At 41.4% G+C, this 24,197-nt stretch overlaps 1 protein-coding gene across 10 annotated transcripts in view; it reads right to left on the minus strand.

Annotated features, from left to right (window-relative positions):
• Positions 1–22,987, minus strand: part of LOC117271634 (supervillin-like) — a 55,272-nt gene extending 32,285 nt beyond the window's left edge. For 6 of the 10 annotated variants that reach the window (XM_033649940.2, XM_033649936.2, XM_033649941.2 and 3 more), the window contains exons 1-11: positions 14,054–14,363; positions 11,665–11,728; positions 10,449–10,540; positions 10,285–10,342; positions 10,029–10,177; positions 8,176–9,013; positions 1,545–2,897; positions 901–1,071; positions 661–698; positions 489–550; positions 70–206 (exon numbers count right to left, since the gene is read on the minus strand). In XM_033649940.2, coding sequence (XP_033505831.2) covers positions 70–206; positions 489–550; positions 661–698; positions 901–1,071; positions 1,545–2,897; positions 8,176–9,013; positions 10,029–10,177; positions 10,285–10,342; positions 10,449–10,540; positions 11,665–11,728; positions 14,054–14,114 — 3,023 coding nt within the window. In that variant the 5' untranslated portion in view covers positions 14,115–14,363. Of the gene's footprint in view, positions 1–69; positions 207–488; positions 551–660; positions 699–900; positions 1,072–1,544; positions 2,898–8,175; positions 9,014–10,028; positions 10,178–10,284; positions 10,343–10,448; positions 10,541–11,664; positions 11,729–14,053; positions 14,364–22,430 lie in introns of those variants that run through there. The other 4 variants (XM_033649942.2, XM_033649934.2, XM_033649937.2 and 1 more) reach the window with 4 other exon arrangements.
• Between the last annotated feature and the right edge of the window lie 1,210 nt (positions 22,988–24,197).

Genomic DNA, 24,197 nt, shown 5'->3' on the forward strand with positions numbered 1-24,197 from the left:
GAGAAGAACAGAGCACTAGTATATTTTCTGTAGTAAAATACAGCTATACACACAAAATCCAAGCTCTACCTTGAAGCATTGACCACCTCCTTGTTGGTGACGGGTTGCGTGTGTGATCGGTCCTGAACCCTTCTCAGACGCCTTTCTACAGCAGCATTTCGAGAGCGTGGTTTGGGAACACCTCCGTCAGATGTTCTTTCAAGCTCCTGGAAGAATATGTCAGGGAACCATCAGTAATCATTTCAGAGGAGTTGAGGCCATAACAATAATATATAAAGTGAGAAGAAACAATATCTATTTGAATGCTTGTGAACACCCAGTTAACTAAATATGGCACCTGAAATTAAATTACACTTCCATTTGCAATTAATCTGAACAAAACTCCAGCTTTTGATTTTGGGATTACTTTAAAACATTGCCCAGTTAAGAATATACTGTATTATTCATCTGTCCTTATGACTGAAATGTACATAAAGTAGGAAGTGTACCCTGAAGAGAGACCTCTTCGCAGCCACACTCATCTTGGCTCTGTCGTCCAGTTTTTCTTCATCTAATAAAAGGGAGAGAATAATTATGTTATGTGGCATCAACTGTATTCAAACTGCTGGAAAAATGGCATAAAAACTTCCTTAAATTATTTAGAATTATGACTAAACTTACCCTCTGGATCCTGTAGCTTTGATGGGCTTAGACAAGACCTGCAGAAAACATGAATATACATCAGGCATCACTATTCAGACTACATTTTTAATTTAAGGAAACACTGGATAGTATTATGATTTGAATGACACCCTAGATTCATGCGCTGCCATCCGATTCAGCTCATTAAATAAATAAATCATGTTAATAAAATTATTCTGAAGAGCTCCTGCAGATCGCTACAGAGGGCCCCTCATGTACCTATCTGACTCCAGCCGTTCTGCAGAGGTGATGGGCTGGGTTCTAAACCTCTCCGACATGCGACTGTCTCCTGGAGTGATGTAGCGTCGAGGCCTCCGAGCACCCCTGTCCCGATCACTGCCGCTAGCCGGATCTACCTCCATTGTTGACAGATCTACTTTAGTAGTCTCACTTTTAGAGTGGTGTATAGATTTAGAAAGATTGACAAGGACAACAAATAGGAGAGGTAGAAATAAAAAACTATTAACAACAGTTGTTTTGATGTTGTTTTGGTAGCAGCAGTTTACCAGAAACTGCCATCAAGTTAGAAAAACAGGGCCTCAAACATTGATATTGGTGCACACGCTAAGCAACTGTGAAGAGTCATTAGCCAACGTTAACATGCAACAGCAGCCAACTTCCAAAGGGCAACTTGCAAGAACTGATGCTAACTTGCACAAGTACGTTCAGCTCCAGAAAAATTGCAGCCATTACAATAAATGTGATAATGGTAGATATTATAGTAATAAACCTTGACACATTTCATGCCACAAAATTAAATTCTATCAGCATAATTGTTTTGGGTCACTGGATTATTTAGATGCCACTGCAGAGTTAGACAGTTATTTAGCGATGCAACACAGAGCCCATGCCAGTGGACCTACAACTCAGGTTTCCGGTTGGCATTCTCCAGATAAGAGTGTCGCAGCTGTGCTACTGACACCCTGGTGTCCAGGGCACCCATTTCCCCGTTAGCCATCCCTGATGAAGGGCCGGCCCTTGATGTCTCTCTGCCGGCTGTTGCCCTCTCCATGCGATATACGGCAGAATGCTGGCTTATACCTATGTCTGACATGGAGCGGGTTCGTATCTTGGGCTTGGGTCCTCCGCTCATCTCCACGCTTCTGTGTTTGGCCTGGGGCAAAGAGGAGCCCTTCTGGAGGTAAACAGCTGAGTCAAATCTCCCTGATGGATCCGGCTGCTGCTGATGTTGCCTCTGAGGCTCGAAGTTTTCCCTCGGTTGGGGCTCTTGTTGTTTTCTGCGTGACTCTTGCGGCTGACTTGGAGGCTCTTGTCTTTGGAGCTCAAACTCTTGCTGTTTTTGTGGCTGCTGTTGTCTTTGAGTCTCTTGTGGCTGCCTCAAGCGGTCGTACTGATGCTGCATTTGAGGATCTTGCTGTTGAATTTGAGCGCCATATTGTCTCTCTTTGGGTTCATACTGTTGTTGCGTTGGGGGCTCTTGCTGCTGAATCTGGGGCTCTTGATGGTAGACAGGCTCTGAGGATTGATGTTGCCTGGGCTGCTGATGTACAGAGGTATGGGAAGGCTGCATAGATCTAGACACTCTCTCCTCATGGCTGTCATGTGTAGAGAGATGCTCTCTCCCTCTTTCTCTGATCCTCTCGACATTTCTCTCCCTCCCCCTCTCCCTTGGTCTCTCCCGATCCCAGTCTTCCTCACCTCGACTCACTCTCCTCCGTTCTGGGCTGTAGCTCTGCCAGTCCATGTCTTCATGGCGACCCCTGTGAATATCATCCACACTCTTTTCCCTTCGGCGGATCTCTGAGGGCAACACAGCTTTCCTGCTCTTAAGCAGGCCCTCTGTATGGGCCTCTTCCTTCAGGGCCTGCCTGGCCTCCAACCTCGCCTCCTTGTGGGCTGCATGGATTTGGTCGGCACTGACTCTCCTTCGTGGTTGTACTTCAGGAGGTCCAGGAAGTTTGGCAGAGGCCACTGGGGCAGGGATGGCCAAATAGGGCTGAGAGTCAGCAGCAGAACCATACTGTTGGTATTCAGGGGTGGTGAGAGGGTAGGCTGTTTGGCTGTGGGCAGGATGATGGCCTGGGCTGGGCTGAGGCTGTGCAACAGTTCTTTGCTGGGTGGGTTCTGGGCGTTGTGGTGTATACTGAGCAGTGTTCCCCTGAGTACGTTGTCTGCTACCGTGGTGCCTGTCTGAACTCCAGTCAGGGGGCTTCTGGACAGTTTCATCCTTGGACAATCGTTCCCTTACTCGGATTCTTGAGGAAAGGAATGAATAAGGGACACTGAGATTCCAGTTCAGTTCAAGTCCTACGGCACTCTCTGAATTCAACTCAAACGAGAAGTGACTAAAGAGCAAACAAGCTTTTTTTCTGTGGGACACAAAGGATGGTAAATGAACACAAGCCACAATTTTACTAGCCAGCGAGATATTTTGAGTTAGAGTGGTGTCTCTAAACAATAACTGGCTACTTGCATAGGTGGTCGGCAGGGCAGACAAACTTAACGCCTACAGTTAAAATCTACAAGTATTTGAGTGATTTTAATCTTGTGCACGCTTCATTTAATCCCCACTAAAAACTGCATATTGCGAAACATATTGTACAAACGTTTATGACATGAGACTATCACAGGACCAACTTAAGCTCCCATGTCCGACACTAGAATTGCAGCAACAAGTTGCCCTGGGTTTGAATTTGAGTCTAAGTTCAAACAACTCTCTCTCTCTCTCTCTCTCTCTCTCTCTCTCTCTCTCTCTCTCTCTCTCTGTCTTTGATGTCTCCGTGCCAAAAAGTAAGCCAAACTATTTTCATCTACAACCTTCTGACCCCTGGTAGCCAAAGGTTGCTCTAATCTCATTGTAGACCACTAAGCCAGACATAATTGATGGGCCTCTGCTTTATCTGACATGGCATGAAGGACTTACACTGTGCTACATGAGTACACACTAATACTAGCTAGCATCAGCAGCTGATAAGGCCACAAAGGCAGTCTGTGCCAGTTGCATACATCGGACATGCAGTTTATACTAAGTCAAATGTCCTCTTTTGAGACACATCAGACATCACAAACAAATGGAGTGTGTTGGATTTCCTTTCTATATTTCTTAATTTTTGCAAGCGGAGCATCAAAGAGCTATGTGAAATCAATCAACCTTTGCTAAAACTCTCTGTAAGGGTTTGCCATGCCTCTCTGGATTTCACCTGTCTATACAGCTCAAAGGCTGGTCATGGGCCTTCGTCTTTTCTCAGGCTATCAGCAAGCCAGCTATGCCACGAATCTGGGCCATCATCCAGTCCAGAAATACATGTATACCCAAGGACTTTAATGGCAAACTCTCCAAGAAAAATCAAATTGAATTAAATATTTCTGGTCATCTGTTTATCTCCAGAATCCTTTCAGCACAAAACTATGTCAGGTGATTAAAAAACTTACATGCATGCTCTCAAGGGGGGATGCAAACCTTATGCAATGACATTGTCAAAGTCACTGACAGGGTACAGGACTCAGATGTAATTTCATAGGGCCAACAGACCAGAATCTGAGGAGGGGGGATCTGAGTGCAGCCTCAGCTGGCAAGTGCTGAGTCAGTGGGTCTACGATTGACTGGGTCAGGGCATTGAGCTGACTAATGTTGTCACCCTATCAGCTCTGGTTCATTAACACCACTCAATTGCTCATAAAACCCAGGCCACACAAAGCCTCAACTTATTTAACAAGATTGATGGTTTTGTGTTGATAAACAAATGGTCACTTTTACAAAGTTCTGGGTGTGTTTCTAAAGACTTATGTGTCAGAAGTGTTGTAACATAAAGTGGGTCAAGTACCTGTTTCCTGCAAGGTCTTTTTGGGACAAAATATTCAGTTAGCAGAAACTATTCTTCTACCACATTTTAAGAGAGCAAAGAGAACAGTACAATTTAGTGAAGCAAGAATTTAACTAGAAAACTTTTTGCATGATTCTCGGTGGAAATAGATGGGATGAAATCCTGATTCCGACACTATAATGGAAATAATCTTAAAGGAGCAGTGTGTGGGATTTAGTGGCATCTAGTGGTGAGGATTGCAGATTGGAACCAGCCAAAACTTCTCCCATATGCCAAGCATGAACTCCTGGTTAGGATTCTTTCAGTGCTCATCATTCTGGAGGTTTTTACAGGAAGCCAAATTATCTGCAGCAGTATCTTCCTCTCCAAAACCAGATTTTTTTATCTAATAACATAATGGTCCAATATGAAGGATTTAAGAAGATATATTGGCAGAAATGGAATATAATATAAGTACGTTTTCTTTAGTGTATAATCACCTGAAATAAAGGATTGTTGGGTTTTCCTTACCTTAGAATGAGCGGTTTATATTTACATAAGGAGCGAGTCCTCATTTATGGAGATCGCCATTTTGACTGCCATGTGTCTATAGTAGCCCAAAATTGACAAATCAAACAGTGGCTCCAGATAGGGCTATTTGTGTTTTTGCGTCAGGCACTGTAGTACTGTAATTAGAAGTCCATCTGCAACAAGCACTGTTGGAAAACCACTAATTTGTATTTGTGACACAACTAAATTCAGTATTTTCACCAGTTTAATTTTTTTGGAGAGGAAGAAACTCCAAGCTCCCAGTATAACCCCCCTGAACGTCTCGATTTTAAGTTATCAGAGAAAAAAGGTGAGCACATATTAGGAGGTGCTGGGTAAACTGCCTGTCTCCAACATGCCAAACAGCGTCAGAGATGCACTGATTTGTAACATAAAAGTGCTTTATTCAGTGTTTTTACCAGTTTAAATCACTGGTCCATTTATTTTGGAGAGGAAGAGACCTCTGCGGATAATTTGGCTCTCAGTAAAAACCTCCTGAACAATGAAAACTGAAGGAATTCTAATCAGGAGAAGTTTCACCTGGTTGCAATCTGCAATCCTCATCACTAGATACCACTTAATCCTTCCTAAAAACCCTGAATAAAGCAGTTTCGTGTTACAAATCAGTGTTTTCCCCAACACTGTTCTGTCTGTCTTGGAGGAGCTGCTAACTATAATGGCTGACATGAAAATTTGAATGACTCTTGCTAGAGCCAGTCTTTGGTTTGTCAATTCTGGGGCTACTTAGAAACATGGCAGTGCAACATGGTGGACCCCGTGGACAAGGACAATCCTAATTTTCAGTCAATTACACATTAAAAATTTTTTAATTCCATTCAGCCAAAATATCCCCCTAAACCCTACACACTGAACGTTTATGGAGGGTACTTTTCTGTTTTGGTTTGCTTTTTTGCGATTATAGCATAAATGAAAGTCACAACAGCAAAAAAGTGAGCTCGAAAAATGATGCTCCAGAAATAGAGATGAAAATGAGTATATGTATTCAGTAAATCTTTTGATGAATAAATGTTCAGCTATAAGACAAAGTTAGGGATTTAGTTTGTCTGTTGAAAAACGTAAACCCACTCAGATTCGCAAACTTAAAATACTTGTTAAATAGAAGACCACAACACCAGTTAATAAGGGAAGTATTACTGAATGAAATATAATATTGTACTGTTAGAAGGTACACAGGAATGAGTTAGCTGCAAGTCCACCCAGAACGTGTTTTTAAAGTGCTGGCTTATCATCTTGTTACTTTCCTTTATTTTAGGTGTTTCCAGAAATATTACTCTATTAAATACGTATAACACTGTTTTGAAGACATTTAGAACCTCACATGAACGAGATTAAAGTGCAAGAAAAATGAAATGTCATTTAATTACACAATGATTTAGCACTTTCCTGAGCATCAAGTAAATGCTGCCAGCTTAAGCACATGTACCCGGTGGACAACAGGGTCTTTGTAAGGTCTTTTCACTGATGGCATCCTGAGCAGACTGTACCTTGAAGGCCAGCTGAAGACTGCCTCTGTTTCACTCTCTGAGTCTGTGTTGAGAGACCAGTCGCTCTTTGACAGGGCGGCCAGGCTACAAGATGATGTTGTGACAGTGTCAAACCCTGAGGGAAACTTCATATCATACTTTCAAAGATCAGAGCAAAGAGAGCTGCACTGATCAGCTGAACCACAATCACGAACGTCTTAAGATAGTGAGCAGTTTGAATATTACCTCTGCCAAGGAGGTGATGTTTTTAGTTCGATCTGTTGGTTTGTTTGTCAGCGGGGTGATAAAAACAAACAGCGTCATAATTTTCATGAAACTTGGTCATCCCAAATCCCAAATCATGGGATGAAAACACAAATTATTTTTCACTTTCGTTAAGAGGCAGAGGTCTGCGCTCTTCTAGTGACCTTCTAGTTGTTTAAATGTTGCTCAAAATACTGTCATTTAAATGTTACTACTTTCTGTTATTACAGAATCATTTTTGCTGAAGTCACTTCTTTACCTTCATAAATATGAATACTGTTATTTATAGGTTTCAGTTCATGGCACAGCTTTTCACTTGTCTCTGCTTCACTGCCGTCACGTCAAATTCTTTTCTTTTTACATCGACATTACTTGACATATGTTACACTACTCATTCCTTTTGTGGTAGCACATTCAAGTTATAATAGAAAGTGACATAAGCACTTTGTTAATGAATCAAGCTGCTGTTAAATCAGGGTTACCTCTGGGGGCAAGCAGTGTAATCAAATCCCCTCCAAAACCAACCCTGCAATCTACCCTTCTGCCCTGCAACCCTTCCCTGATGAGCTCCCCAGAGCACCTTTCCATGTGAAACTGGAGCAGGGCAAGCATGACAGAGCTGGACCCACAGTCTAGAAAGATCCATATACTGGCATACAGTGGTAAAAGAAGCAGGCTTGTTAGCTCAGCAGCTGGTGGACAGCCCAAAACCGCGCCAACTCATGAATATCTCAGTTTCTCCTTTTCAGATTTTTCATTACTTGGATTACTGCACAAACCAAATTCTGGCAGAATATAGCAATAATATTTATGTCAAATACTTTGCTAATATCAAATAAAACTCCATGAAAATATGTATATATGCTCCTGTATAGGGCTGAGGGATTAACTGCATTCAAAGTAGCACTGATAAAAGACTATGCTATTTTCAAATTGCAAAAGCTGCAATAAAAAAATAATTTCAAAAAATCAGTTGTGTCAGAAATGCCTGGCCCTGTGGACTTCACATGCAGTGTAACTACTGTGAGGAAAACAGGGATTCATGTGGTTTAAACTCTTTCTACAGTATGTATGTACACTAAAAATACACTGTAGATGCAACATCAGACTTTTCATGGTAAGATCACTCCATGGGCAACATTACACAGCAGAGAGAGCTACCCAGAAAGAAATTTTAAGGCTTTTGATGATAATCTAGGCCATTTTGATATTTAAAAATAGCTATGCAAATGACTTAAATATCTGTATGAAGTAAAAGTAGAGTCAGAATAGGAGAATCTTTTATAATGTGGTGACATCGACAAAAGAAGTGTTTCTAATTGTAGTGTCATTTTAGAGTTATCTACTGTATCAGGCCCTTTTTTGGACTCTGGTAAGTGATCAACTTTCTTCATGTATTTTATGAACGTTATAACCAGTTTTTGCAAACTCACCCCTGCCTGTTGAGGATGCTCTGGGCCTGCTGCTCTATGAATAAATCCCCTGGTGAGATGCCATAGCGAGTGGAGGGCAGGGAGGCCCGGCGGGCGGTGCGAGGGGAGCTGGGCACCACTGCGATGCTGTAATCCCTGGTGGAGGCGGGGCTTGGCTCCTGGTGGGAGGCTTCCTGGTGGTGGTGGGGCTGTTGCTGCTGCTGTTGGGGCTGGGGCGGATGCAGCTCTTGGGTTCTTGCTCTAGAGGTGATTGCGCGATCTTGGGCCCCACCGCGCCGATAGTTCTCAATGTTCATTGCCCTTTCACGTTCCGAAAATCTTCTCGGCCTCTCTTGTGTCAGGGGAGGAGCTTGGTTTGAGTGGGTGGAGCTAGTAGTGGAAACGGGAGTGGGATCCGGTTGAGTCCTCATGTAAACCCTGCCCACTCCAGAACGGTATGGCACCCTGGGCTCCCGTCCTTGTTCCTGACCTTCCTGTTTGTCTTTGTCTCGCCAGGCAGTAGTTAGTCGGTCAGAGACGTCTGTATCACGCCGGGAACGGTAGCGTGGTGTGTAATCAATGTCTGCCTCCTGATCCAGGTGGATACCATAACGTTCTGAAAGCTGGCGGCGGCGTTCAGCTTTGTAGCGGGCGATGCGCTCAGCCTTGGAACTGAGGCTGGTGGGGTCTGAGGGGCCAGTTGTCGGTGTAGAGGAGGTGGATAACGTCACCGGGTCAACATACACCAACATGGGCTCTGGACGGCTGCTGCCAACGCTACCTTTGACCTGATGGGATCTGTCTTGAGATGAGACCTGCTTTTGGGTTGCCTCCAGCTCCTCTCGACTGTAACGCCTCACTGTGGTGAGCAGTGGAAATACTTCATTACTCATCAACAACATTCCCTGACAACCAAAAATCATGCCACATTCATGTCACATGGGAATTACTGTAATTACAAGTTTCTGACTGGTAAGTACCATTCAACCTTAAATTCATAATTTCAGCTGGACAATAGCGCTATTTTCTAAGCAAGCTTGATTTCACAGACTCACAGCAAAAGAAGGTTCACCCCCCTGGCTCTGTGATTACATAGTGAAATTGTATGTAATCTGAGTGTTCCCATTGGATATTCAGGAGATAGTGTTAAATGTTGGACAAAGAATTTGTACTTGTAGGTTTGATTGTGCTTGTATAAAGCACAAACCGTTTCAATATTCATTTTCTGCTGTATCAATGCACAGGTACCAGTGGCACTTTCCTGTTCTCTCCTATTGTAAATGTTCACTACAGTCATTCTGCTGTTCTTTGCTACTAACCAAGAAGAGAAGTCGTCATGGTCATGTTACAGCCTTGTAGTCAGAAAGTCAGAAATTCTAGTGTGGTGAAACCACTAGAATGGATATAGTCCAATATTGACCATGCACAGTATTTTTAACTAACACAAGACGAACTCTGCAATTTTACACACATCTTGAGTTGTCTACTGACGTAAACATGTACGACCTTCTATCCCACATGACACAAATGTGACACATCAGATATTCATATCAATTAGTGAATTCACTTCTTGCAAAATGCAACATGCAACACGTTTTATGTTTCACTGACACTGTTACATTCAATAGACCTACAATAGAGTTGCTCAGTATAACCACATGTATCAACTGTTGGCCACTGAGCAGCACCACTGGAGGAGCATGTTGAGATAACAGGGACAGAAAATTGTCAGGCATGTAAGATAAAAAAATCAAACGGTTTACAAAGACTGAATGACAAACATGAGTTCTTTTTCAAACATGAGATCATTTCAGCAATCTAAGTCCACTAAATGCAGCATCAAATGTTTTTGCAGTGCATAATGCCATGCTTACCCATCACACAAGGCTCACAGGAATCTGAGGCGCGGGTGTACCGCGGAGGATCCTCCTCCAGCATTCTGTTGGTTACCAAACCACCGGGCACCAGCGCAGGTGGAGCATCACTTTCAATCCCCTCCAGACGCCGGGCTATCCTCTCCTTCCTGTCAAAGACAAAAGGCAGAGGCTAAAGGTCAACAGCTGTTTAGCTGAGTTAGTTTATGAAAATATTTAGACACACTTATGTGAAAGAAGTGAGCCCTGAAGATACCTGTTCATTTCCAAATCCTTTGTGACAGCTCCCTCAAAGTATTTCTTCAACTCTGAAACTGAATGTTAGAACAGATAACATCGTTTAGTACCATATACATCTCAAAAATAATAAACTATTTGTTTAATTCTGAGTTATTGTGTGTGGATAGAAGCAGTGCACACCCTTGGGAAGGACAGCCAGAAGTTTGGCATCTGTATCTGAAACACTCTTGACCAAACTGGTCTTGTCACCCAAGGAGAAGTCAGTCTGAAAACTGAATGACAAGACAAAATGTATTATATTCTGAAATCCTAATGAACACAAAAGAAATATTTAATCAAAACAGTTGATAAGAATCGCTTCCTTCTAAATATATATATATATATGATAATTATAGGAGGATGAGCAGCCGCTTCATTTCAATTTACTCAGTGATAAAACAGGTACAAAGTTGTAAAATAATTTGTGCCTAGTTTCCTATATAAGCTGTGCACACAGCTCTGCCTCAAATGCCCTGTCTTAAAAAGGTGAGGGCAGGTAAAGGTGAAACTCAGCTGGTGCCACTTCCAACAGGATCCAGCTTAAGAACGAGGTCATCAACTCCAGATTCTCCTCAAAGTAGAAACAGACAATCAAGGTCTCCTCTTGATGTCTTTACATGGCACAATCAACCAGCCAGGATAAATACACTCAGTATTTAATTGTATTTTTTAAGCAGAGTCATATAGTTTTTAATTCTCTTTTCTAGACTACACTAGACTGCTTGTCTTTTAGAGTTTATGTTCGAGTGTATCAAAAAGTTGTTGTGTATCTTTTCTCCAGACAACAATGTCAGCCACAGAGCAGAGAATATGCCTCTTCTTATACAAAGTAAATAAAAATATGGAGAAAATACAAAAAAGCTTCTCACCATGTTGCTATCTCTCATCTTTAAAATCTGATTTTATCATCTGAATTATTATCTTAAGCAATGCACACATTTTTGGAAAATATACATAGTTAAATTGGTGAATTTTGTCTTAAAGAAAGTAGGAATGAAGGTAATTGGCTTACTCTGCTAGAGCTCTAATGCTCAACAACCAGAGGGAACTGCAAATGAATGCAAACGGGGGTCTTGCTGCTAAGTGCTCCTGGGGGAGGTATTATAATGCCATGTGAACAAAAAAGTGTCTTAAGATAAGCTGTTCCAGGCATCACCTGCTTTTAATGCTTACTGTGCATGATAAGCTAAAGCGCTCTACTGCAGTAAAACCTATATCCTTACATATCCTTATCTTGATGACAAAGCAAAAATGACACAAAGGTAAATGCTCTTAGAAAACAGAAGGTGTCATTTCTGCAGCTCCACGACTCGTTTACCCGTGTTTGTGTGGTGATTACTGACAAAAAAAAACTCACCTTAAGGTTTCTGATGGAAATGAGGCTGAGCTGCAAAGCTTGGTGCGAGCTTTAGATCCAAATTCTAAAAAGAGAAACAAGACCCAGTCAGACTTAAATAACAAAGAAATCTACACTTTGCTTTTTAATTAAATAGTCAGTATCTTTGAATATATATGTAGGTACATAGGGAGTTTTGCAACATGTTGTTCTTATCAAAATAAACTGGACTTTTTGGCATTTGGAAGTACAGTAGGTCTACTGTGTATCGTAAAAAGACTAACTCTATGTTTTTCATCCATAGATTAGTGAAACGACTGATCATAGTGCACCTGTTAAGACAGCATTCAGATGGAGTATGGGAGAAGGAAAGAGTAAAGGCTGTGCTCAGACCAGCTTCCTCATTAATCTCATTGAGACCTTTGTGCCGGCACAGCAAGGGTCCCAACTTAGAGGGCTCTGGCAAAAAGTGTAGGATTGTCCAGTAGAAAACTACTTTGATTACTTTGAAGCATGGGCTGCATAATTCTACTTTGCAAATTGTAAGATGAAAGATAAAGTGATCGCTGCAGTGATAACTTTGAAGAGTTATAAAGCTCTGTTTGATAGTATCATAAAGTGCTAGACAGTGTTTTGGCATCAGATAAGCCTTTAAACTCATGGATGTATAACCGAAATTGGACCTCCTGAATCTTACTTCATTGTCTTCTCGGCATTTTAAGAAACACGTCCTCACTGACACAGCCTGTTGTGTTTTTCTAATGCACTATTGCAGGTTTTAGGCACCTGCTAGTGGTTTGTTGATTGATCCCACTCAGCCTACCCATACAAAAAGAATGTATACTATTACGATACTGCATGGTGTCCACAAAACAACAGGTGTTTGACAGACTAGAATAAACTTCAACCCATTCACAAATCTTACTATACTTGGAACATGCTTCACAAAATCTTTTATGAGCCGTTTAAAGTCTAGTCCCATGAAGAACTGACAATTAAAGTAGGTTTTTAATGGTTATATGTTTCTGTAAGTAGTTAACGAGTATCCACAGTATCCATTATCCATTATGTAATAGGATTAATTAAACATTTTACCAGTATTTTACCTTCACCCATTTCTACGATAACTGGTTTAGAGAAGTCACTTTCTCTGAATAAACAACAACAATATGCCGTTTCGTTTTGACAGGACATTTCCAGCCGCAGTATGAGTCACTTGTCGGAAAAGGTTACTCAGAAAGTTCCCAGCTGATAGTTGACCCTTTTGCTCTCACGTCACAGCAACAGCAGCCTGTTGTAAAGTTGTATCCCAGTATAGGTGACAGATCACGTTACTGCTCCAGACGCCTCCAGAACACCTTCAGCCTATTTTGGCCACCAGAGACTGCATGGTCATTCAGCAGGGAAGGTTTGGCAGAAGAAAAAGCGTGGAAGCAAAAGGTCAGTGTTTTGTGTTGTGACCAGGTGACATTCAAGAACTCAAAAAGTGACAGGTTTTGATGACCCAGGTCAGAACTGGACACAAGCTCGGCCAGAAATCTGGTTTCGAAGTCTTAAAGCATTATTTTGTCTCAAATCCACAATGATTCAAGATTTTGGAAGCCTGTGAAAACATTGTGTACATGTATCTTTGGATCTCTCTAGAAAGCCCCTTGAACAGAAGTCAGTTTGGCTTTCCTTGGAAACGTCTGCAGGTTGACAACAAAACAAGCAGCACAGGGCTCAATGTTGACAGTGCCAGAGAGCAGCTTAGGCTGCTGACGGTCCAAAAGTGAGCGTGGCGAGGAGAGGGATTTTCTATATATATTCAGAGGAGCAAAATAGACTTCCTGGGTGAACTGGGCCTTCGCTTGCACACTATCTGTTTGGAGAGGTTGCTGGTGGAACATGAACAGCCTCCTCCACTTCAGCAGGCAATGATGGAGTGCATTGACAAGGTAGAACATCAGAGAGGAGGAAACAGGGAAAGCATAACAGCATACGCCTACGAATACAGCATCAAATGAGTGTAGTAAAAATGATCTTTCACTCCACAACTCCTTTCATTCATAGCAGCTTGATGCTAACATTCATGTCCACAGTATGAGATAAAGACCCTCTGCATCTATTCAAAATATCCCCAAATCCTTGAATGTATAAGACTGGGACGAGTAACCCTTATGCACGTCATGATTCCTCGCTTCACCTGATCCAATCAAGCAAACAGAAGCAAAGTCAACAAGGAAACTTCACAGTCTCTTACCAAGCTGAATCACTGTATCACTAACAGCCACCAAACTCTGTCATTTATCTCAGTAAGGAGCTAAATTGCATTAGCAACATCCCCCAAGCAGTCTAGTTAAGGGTATTCAAGTGGGTTAAGCAAGTCATCCTATAGCCGGACCAAGCCTCCCCCTCTCAAAGGCCTTACCTTGGCCACATGGCTGCTCATGGTTCACATGGTAACTAGAGATCCATGGGTTTCGAAACATGTTTAAGGAGAAGAACAGAAGGATGCCTCGCTGCTAAACTCTCCTCCAGTCACAGCAGTGGTGACGGCGGTGGACAGCAGGAGTGGCAGCGGTGGAGGCGAGGGCTGCTACCGGCAAGCAGACAGGCAGGGATGAAGGTGGTGACACGGCCACACACACACACACACTCACACACACACGGACAAGCATACAGCCATAGCAGAGTGACTACTAGCTACAGCCTACACAGACTGGCTGTCATACAGGATGTGTGTCGGTGTGCATGTCAGTGTGTGTGTGTGCACGGAAAGGCAGCTGAGAGAGAGAGACAGCGCAGCAGGGTGCTAAAGCAGCTCAGAGACCTAATCAGATTACAGGCAGAAATTAGCCTTGATGATAAAAACTCTGGAACAGGATTGGAGGAGGGTGCCAGCAGGGCTACAGGGTGTGGTATGGGGTCCGGGGCTATTGGAAGTCAGATGATATCCTTGACACATGCAAGCATCAAACGTGCTTCAGCCATGATGGCCAGGTGCCATCAAACTTTCAAAAACTAAAAGCAGAAATTGCATTAATATCATTAAGTTGTCAGATGGTTTATTCTGGAGTTGGAGTCCACCAGATCATAAAATTCAGCGTACCACTGGGAATATGGCTCATTATGGTTGTAAGGTTTTTACTGACAGCTTTGTCTTGATGCCAGTTCAGCCAGTAAGACAGGCTTTATTAAGCTGTCATGTGCAAAGCAGTTGAACATTTGTAATAATTTCCTGCCATATTCTAATCTTCCCTCATTCACCGCAACAATGTTGTTAAAAATCTTATAAAAATGACTACACCTAATTGATAGTGCTATAGTTTATTGCACTTTCTGCCCTTCCTCGTCATGCATCTCACATTTACTGTCTTCCACAGCAGTTGTGTCTCTACAGCACACACATGCACATCATGCAATTCACACAGGCTTTAACTCGGTGTTACAAGTTGTGCCTGACACAATCACACAGAGTAGGTGAAGACACAATCTCTAATAGACAGCATAACCCACTTGTCTAAGTCATCACATCATGCAGTGTGAGGCAAGTACTGGAGTCAGACAAGGAGGAAGTGCAGGTTACAGTGAGTGCTCAGTACCCAAGCAGTCACATGACCAATCATCACATTACAGACTGAGCCAATATTTAAAAAATATATTATAAAAAAAACAACAACACAATTTTGAGTACTGAGGGGACAAAACAAATTAAAAAGGAAGTGGGTGGAGCCAAATGAAACAAACAAATACAATATGAAAAAAACTTTACTTTCTATAAAGACAGGATCACAGCTGCTTTGCTGACTAATAAAACAGAGTCCTGTCTGACTGATTATTTTTTTTGGTTCTGCAGCTGCTATATAAATTAAAATGTGATGCCTTGCAGAGGCTGGGAGACACTGCTAGACATGAGTGCATGAGTATAATCAAATAAATTGTCTTTGTTATCGCCGTGACACACGTTAACCAATACTGGCACAAAAAAACAAAGTGTGCATCACACGTAGTTGTTTTTTTATCTTAAAAACCTGATATCTATTAGTACAAATTGGGAATATTCCCACTATAACCTCCAGAACTAGAAAGCAGGCATCAAAGGGTACAAAAAATAATTAACTGACACTTCTCTTTTACTAGAAAAGACCTTTTCCTTAAAAACTTCAATATGATATGATGTAAAATGATGTGTATTATTACTGAAAGACGTACAGTATGTTGCACTGGACAGGTGAGAGAACTTGATACTAATCCAGAAGCCCCTCTTTTTACTCTTGTCTCACCCTTTTATACTCTTAAGTCTGTCTTAGTCTTGCTCACTTGCATACTCACTCGTCTCCTCTGTCTGCTGCTTTTTCTCACCCTTTCACACACAAACTCCCCCCACCTTCCCTAGTCAGCCTCTGCTCCCTGTAGACGCCCCTAATAAGGCAACATGTGTTGTGAGTGGCTGCCTCGGGGAGAGGTCACCCTGTCAGCCGGCCGGCCATGTTTACCAGGGGGACCGTCTCCACGCCTGCTCGCTGCTCTGCCTTGTTTTCTTTCCCACTCCTTCTCCCTTTTATTCCCCAGATTTGTCATCCTCACCATCCATCTCACTCACTCCTGCGGCTCCTCCCACTCCAACTCCCTCTCATTCCTCATCTCCTTTTCTCTCCTGTCTTTCTTGCATATCTATTTCTTTTCTTTTCTCATAGTATTTGCTTCTTCACCTGTTGCTCTCCATCTCACTTTTTATCTCACTGTTTACCCCTCCTTCCACTGCCAGCTCCCACGCCAGCCAGCAACAAACATGATAAATCCGTCGTCACTCAATCTCTGTCTTACGGGTCGCATACATTTTACAATTTCGAAACAAGTCACACGTCATTCATACAGCTTTTCTTAGAAGTAAACCACACTAGCATAGGACATTATTTAGACCCCTTCCAAGTAACCAAACTGAGGTGGACTATGGGTAAGCAGTTGATGACAATGCGGGTGCTAATGTCAGACATCATGACCGGCATACAGGTTGAAGATCTGGATTTGCAGACCTCTTTTACTAACAGTAGTTTGTTGATGAATTAGTTCTTGAATTTGGGGGTTGGATCTTTTAAAAAGCCTTTTAAGAGTCTTGTCTCTCACTTAACATGTACTTTTTTTTATTTTTACATACAACAAATGAACTCTCGCTGCTTAACTGTAAACGTTTGTATGTAAAGAATATTGATGACCCTCGCCCTAACTCAGACTTTTCCATCCTCATAGGAAAGAGAATGTTAATAAAACCAGTGTTATTATTCAGGAGCACTGCTTTAAATCAAAAATACTATCACATTACTTTTTAAATCATATAACTCAAATGCCTGCAGCCTGTTTATTACCACTTTCACAATTCTCACTCACCACCTCAGCTGTGGGGATTATCTCTCTGTCAAATGAGGAATTGTTTTCTGATCTTGACATATTACCAGCTACAAACAACCCTGCATCAATGACACCACTTGCTCTAAGTTTAGACAAATAAAAATGTAATACTCTGCTCAACAATTTCATCTAGCAATACTGAATGTACAAACCAGTCAATAAAACTCAACACCCGGGACATCATGTAAACACCACGAGGTGTGTGACTCAACATCAAAGCATCCCTCTGCTAATCAAACTTAAATCTGAGAAGCTCAGCAGCACGTTGTTCATACAGTACAGGGTGGACTTTTTCCTATGGAAACCACGTGATCCTTTGTTTCAGTCTGTCTTTACGCAACCTGAGCTTTACTGAGCTCAAGGCTTATGTGATCTACGTTATGACTGACTGCTGTTAAAACTTATAGTATAGTTTTAAGTCACAAAAACAAGTAACTAACTTACTGCAGAATTATGCAATAACCCTCCCCAGTGCAACATACATTAGTCAGTTGCCAAATAGTAAATCTGTCTTTGACTACTTTACCACTGAGACTGTAAAAAGGTAAAGGAAAAACCTTTAAATAATATTTTCTATGTGGGGAGAGTATTTGGGTTGAAGATTCTCTGGTTACTTTTTGGGTGCTGTGAGCATTTTTCACCATTAACACAAGTCAATGACAGTCAGACAGATCCACATTGGCCCTGTCGCTTTCCTGTAGTTTTTGCATTCGCTGTTTCTCAACGTTATTTCAGCAGAGAAAATGTAACATTAAACATATAGTCATATTGTATCACTACAGACCCGGCCCAACCATTTTGGAAAATAAAAGCTTTATTCCACCCACAGTAACTGAATTAAATCAATGAGTTAGTGAGTGAATGTCTCGCTCAAAGACACTTAGGATGGATACATGACTGGAAGGTATTGCATGACTGGATGTATAGGGAATCAAAGATGCATTTCTAACCTCTATCCCATGCCCACACTATCTATTTACCTGTCAATTTTTGCTACTGAAGCTGGAGATAGTGGTATTTTTCCTTCCAAAAAAGAAAAGAAAATGCTTTTTAACACCACTCATCTACCTTATGTCACCCTCAGATGAATACTGGTACTCACTCATTCATGTGTTGAATGTGTGCTTTTAAAACTGTATTTCTTCTTAAGGTAGCATGTTTGTATTCCAAATCAGGTATATCATGCCTGTTGCCTTTCTTTGTATGTTCAGTCATACAGGTAAATAGCTGTTCATACTAACCACCCACGCCTGGTTTGTTCTTTTTTTATAATCCCGAAGGACTCCTCTCAGGCAACTGTCGCAAGCAAAGTGTTTTTTTAAATCAGGAAGATGATTTTCAGTTTAGCAACTTCTGTGCACTTCGGGCTCTGTGCTCGAAGCGAGCAAGCCGCCTTTAAAGGGTGAAACTCTCACTGTGTAGGTTAGTTTGTACAAAGCACAAATATACACTGAGACTCAGACACACGCACACACATGCAGAAGAACTGTATGATCCAAACTCTCACACACACACACAGACACGCACACAACTACACAGGTCAAGTGAGAGCCTGCAGCAGAGCAGCAACCTTCCTGCCTTCTTAAACATTTACTCTGGCAGTTCACTCTTTAGATCCAGAACCACGTTCCTCTCTGCTGCCTTGCATCAACTCTGCCTGACACTCGGCACAGAAATCTGCCTGCTCTGCTCTTATATGGATATCGATGAGCACAGAGCCTGGTGTTGAGGAGAGACACTTAAGAAGTTCTGCAACTCTAACACAGGGCAGGAGAGAGGGAGGGAAAAGGAAGGAGAGACAGTGAAAGAGAGTGAAGGAGGAGGAAAGAGGAGGATTTCATGCCAGAAATGGCTACTTGATGATTTGGTTTTTGGCTTTTCTTAAAGGTACATCGTCCAGGAACATCTTCACGTTATATAACAAGATGAGGTAATACAAAGTGATAAATACAAGTACAAATGCTCTGAGACATTCAGATACACAACTATTACTGCATTGTGAAATACTGTGAGCTAGCCAAAACTAATATTTAAAGGTCAGAGTTAATCAATGTTATGAAATCCACCCTTGTTTATTATTATCCAGTAACCCTAAAGTAGACCATCATATATGAACAACTGATTCAAAAGATATTCAAACAACCAAAATATGTCTTTTCAATATTTACTTCCTGCTACATTCTGTTAAGTATTCTCAATTTCATAATACCAGTATAAATACAATTTGCATCTAGTGGCACCTATACATAACAACTTCATGTAACTGCAACAACAGCTACAACTTCATAACAGTAACCTATACTTTTAAACTATATTCCCTTGCACTACTGTCTTCTAAATATGCATGAAATAACATAACCACGCATTTAATAGTGCCAACAATTGTTTATATACCATATTAAGTACTATATTAGGCTTATTGTTTATAATTTCTTGTTACATTCTACCTGTGTGCTCATATGCTATTCACACTATCTTATCCAGCATGCTAGTTCCCATATGTAATTAAAAGTACATACAGAATGATGCAAAAACATACCAGAAATATACATGTCATTAGTTATATGTGGCACATAAGTAACAATAAACATCCTGACATACAGGATACTGGCCATCATCACTGATTGAAGTCATACATTCAGAAAGAGGCCAGCATGTTAGCAGGCCAGCAGGAGACTGTGGACAGCTCTCTGCCCACTGACATTCTAAGTGCTGACAACATCAGCAGACAGCAGGGTGCTGAGTACAAGCTACAAGTTAACTGGTGCATGAGAGCACATTCAACAGGTCACACACCTGTTGAATACAAATTCGAGGGAAGGTCTGTCTTTGCTGGAGGCACATTTGTCATATCAGTCTCTACTTTAAATAGGAGCAGGAGAGTGATGAAAGGATATAAAAGAAGATGCTGAACAAGCTGTTTCAATTATTGCTACATCAACACTCTGCTGTTCTTTTAACAAACATTAAAGACCAGGGATACTTAACTTGCTTTGCCCAGGGCCACTCTTGCAAAACTACAGGAACAGTTTTTTTTTTTCTCCCCCAACAATATCCAATATTGGTCAGTATTGAGCAGGACAGCTGTGGCCACCAGCAGCAGAACAGTCAATGTAATCAGTCAAGGCATTTTGGCACCCTCAATTTACATCCACTGAAAGTCCTTGTTTTTGCCACTGACAGGCTCAGATCGTTATTAGTGTCTGACAACATTATGGAAAGGGACATTCAAGAGAGAAAGACCTTTTTGTTTAAAAGTACCATCCTTTTTGTTTCACCACAAACAGTCCATTAACAAACCCACCATCACCACTCCATTTACCATCATAACCACCACCACTCCATTTAAATAAACAGTAATTTGAGTGTGTATAGAGCTGGCATATTTTCACATCTAATTGGGTAAATTAAGGGTTTAGTTTAACCAAACCAGAGTTTGTGACTGTTTGAATAATGGAAGGACAAGACAAGGTAGTTTTGGTTAGTTATAGTTTGTTTCTGTAGACTCTGAATGAAGTGTGTTTAACAATGATAAAAGGATTACTTCTGATTTAAATGGAGTCTGGTGGGTTTGACAATAGCAAGTTTGAGGCTGTTTCTGGTTAAACAAAAAGATGTTACTCTTTAACAAAGGTCTATATCTGTAGCAATCCTTTGTCAGTCACTTAAAATAAAATCTGAGCCTGTCAGTGGCCAAACAAGCACTTTTAGTGGGCATACATTGACAGCCCGCGATTGCATATAAATGTTACATTACAGCCTATTTTGTGTCAATTAGACACAAAAACGTGGGAGAATAAGGTCCAAATTCACACATAGCAAAGCAACTGTTTTTTAATTAACAAACATTGACATTAAATATATTAATAAAGAGCCTGAGCCTCTGTCAGGGGGTCTAGGGGGTTGTCCCCTAGCACTTTTTTATGAACAAGCTCTGTTTTCATACTTTCCCAATGCACTCTCACACCTTACTTACATTCAAACTGCAATAAATAAATAAATAAATAAATAAACTATTAATTAAAAAATAATAATAAGAAATTACAAGTGTGAATCAATTTCTTTGTCCTAGAAAATGGTTGGCGGGCCACCCGGCACCCTATGGCAGGCCAGACTTCGTTATAAGTTGAGTATCACTGGTGTAGACCTTCAACAAATAAGTGCGTGTATTTCAGCCGGTTGATAATCAATGAATGTGTACAAGGTCTACGGTGACGACACAAACCTGTCTACAGCACTTGGAAAAGTGTGCAAATCAGTACTCTTATATGTAGATGAACAGAATCCAGTGGCCGTGGGTCAAGCATGGGCCGGCAAGTAAACCTGTCTGTTCATGTTGACGGGTGCAGCAGGTGCAGAGCACCAAGCAACTGCGGAACAGAATCTCTCTCACGCACGCACACATGCACACACACACACACACACACACACACACACACACTATAAAAACAAAACTGTGGAGAAATGACATCTGACCAGTGTTGGAACAACATGCCAGCACAACATGTAGCTGATAGATCAGCTGCACACACATACCACCATACAGCCATAATCTTGAGGAGGAATGCTAATACCCATGTGGTTACTTGAGACAGCACATAACAACAAGAGGGAGGCTTGGTTGGGACACTACATTCAGTCCTCAGGGGAGAAAGTTTAAACCGGACAGCAGTCATGCACTGCTGAGTTTAGGCACCTAACTTTGCCTCTGCTACTGAGCAGTTTGGCAAAAATAATAGTTGATGACAGAGTTTCCAAATATCAAAGACACCTTATTAGGTACAATTATTAAATTGGCTGCCAATTTTAGCCAGGTACTCTGACTGACATAGTAGAAAATAGCAAGTGCTGCTGTCCCCTGTTATTCTGCTCTGAGTGTTTGTTCAGGATTCGGCAACAATGTGATTCCTTGAGGCGTGATGCACTTTCCAAATAAAGTGATTCTGATTTTGTCTCTTGACAGTGAACCAAAATTATTGTTTCAATATACTTTGCACTGGGTTTAAACTATGTCTGCTGGTTTCCAAAATTCACCTGCTCTTTTTACTTTTACAACAGAATGAAACTGATAGAGAGCAAATTTACCAGATTTTTCCAAGTGTGAGGCAGCTTCTGTGCAATTAAATCTTTTGCCATTATTCTCTTAAGGATAGTTTCATTACCCTCTCCAATGTCAGAAAACACGTCATTACAATTTTTAACATTTAAGTGATGGGGAGTAAGTAAATTAAATAGTCTAACAAAATGGCCAAATGCTTTATATCAATTTAGCATATACCTGAGAATCAACAATTTTCAACTCAGCACAAAGCTGAATAATGGTTGTTGGATCCAAAAATCCAAAAATATCATAGCGTGCATGTGATTAAAACTAGGAAAGAGAACGCAATACTTACACTGCTTTAGCTGAGACAAATTCTCCACAGGTGAAGTCCATTTATCCTGGCAGTATAATGCAGGGCTATGACACTGCCAAACAAAGGGTCTCACTAATTCCTTATTCAGAGCAAAGCAGATGCTGAGGAGGCGGGAGGCACAGGTGTGAGCAGGTAAACCCGAACAGCAGATCCAGAGTCATCCACCATGAAGCAGGTCCGACCTCAGCAGCCGACAAATATAGCCTGGTGCTTTCCCACTAGCTCTGCTGCACGGGGCCAAATAAATCAGTCCAGGAACAGCCAAGCAAAGAAGAAAGAGTAGAAGGGAGAGGGAGAGAGAAGGAAAGGGAGCGGGGTATGCAGGAGAGGGGTGAAGGAAAGAAACAGGGATGAAGCAGAGAAAAAATATACAACAGGGGTGCTAGAGCAAACTGATACTCCAACGATATGTGGTTCTTCAGATTATTCCAAAAGTCAAAACTGTGGTTGTTAAAATATCCATTCTTGTAAACCAGGTTTGGGACCCTGGTCTGATAGTTTAGACTGACAGTGAGAGGTGACACAACACTGCTTCCAAGGGGTTTGGGGAGTGCAGGCCAAAATCGGTGTGGTAACCTCATCTCACAGCAACCATGTATGGGCTGAAGAGAGCGGCCTCGATAGACGGGCATCTGCCATAAATAGCCAGGAAGCGTCGGGCTCCCAGCACAGAGGGATCGAATCAGCTGTTAGAACTACAATCCAGCAGCACAGTGTGATCCAGGCTCTGCAGAGGCTCCTGTACTACAGCACAGAGCTGGAATAAGTGTCTTATTTTGCTTTGAGAAGTGCATGCTTCATCTTTGTGTCGAGTTTACATTTGTATTCATTTTAGCCAAACAACCAATAATATATCCAACTGTTGCACGTTTTTCAATGTGTTATAATCATGATCCTTGCAGTGCAGCTGTGAGATGCACTAAGGAGGATCTCGTCTGTGCTGATGTAAATATTTATGAAATGTTAAGCAACTATTGTTCACCTCCAAAAATGGAAATGCGAGTGAAGGCAGCAAACAGCTTTTTTTTTAACTTTGTATTTCGCAATGAGTCTTAAAAAGACAAAGACAATAAACCCAAGATAGGCAATAAAGTCAACAAAATCCTTGTTGACATAATACTTTCATTTCATTTTAGAGAAAATTGGCAGCATGTTGGAATTTAAAAGTTATTTTATCAATTACTTTGGAATGGTACAACCCTAAGGGCATTATATAGCCAGTGTAAACAATGGCTGTTAATGGAGTAAATTTAAAGCGCAGACAATGATTTTCACATAGGTGCATACACTACATGTGTCAAAGTGGCATGACGTATGCTATGTATATGTAAAAATGGACTAGATCAAGAAGGTAAAGGTATTCTCTGCCTTCACATCCTCTAGTGGAGAGGAAGCAGGGTTGGTTCAGGATTTTCAATATTACATTATTATAGTTTAGCTCCATCTTGTGGACATACTAAAAGAAGTACATAGCAGTATGTGCAGTCCCCTGCATCTCTTATTTCTACTACAGATGTTTACTACAAACAAATTTAAATGTAAAAAGTAATCACCTTTCAATTTGATCTTCTCCCCCATAAATGGGGTGTGTTACAGTCGAGAATGCAGTCTGTGTGCAAGGGGAACAACTGTCACTGTGCCATCAATGGAGTTACTTATTCTCCAAGCAGCAGAGGCGAGTGTGCATGACAAGTGTACAGTAATGACAGATATGTGGTTTACTTACAGTGGTAGTCTATGGCTTGG

Source organism: Epinephelus lanceolatus, chromosome 12 (assembly GCF_041903045.1).
Source record: "Epinephelus lanceolatus isolate andai-2023 chromosome 12, ASM4190304v1, whole genome shotgun sequence".
Taxonomy (NCBI): domain Eukaryota; kingdom Metazoa; phylum Chordata; class Actinopteri; order Perciformes; family Serranidae; genus Epinephelus; species Epinephelus lanceolatus.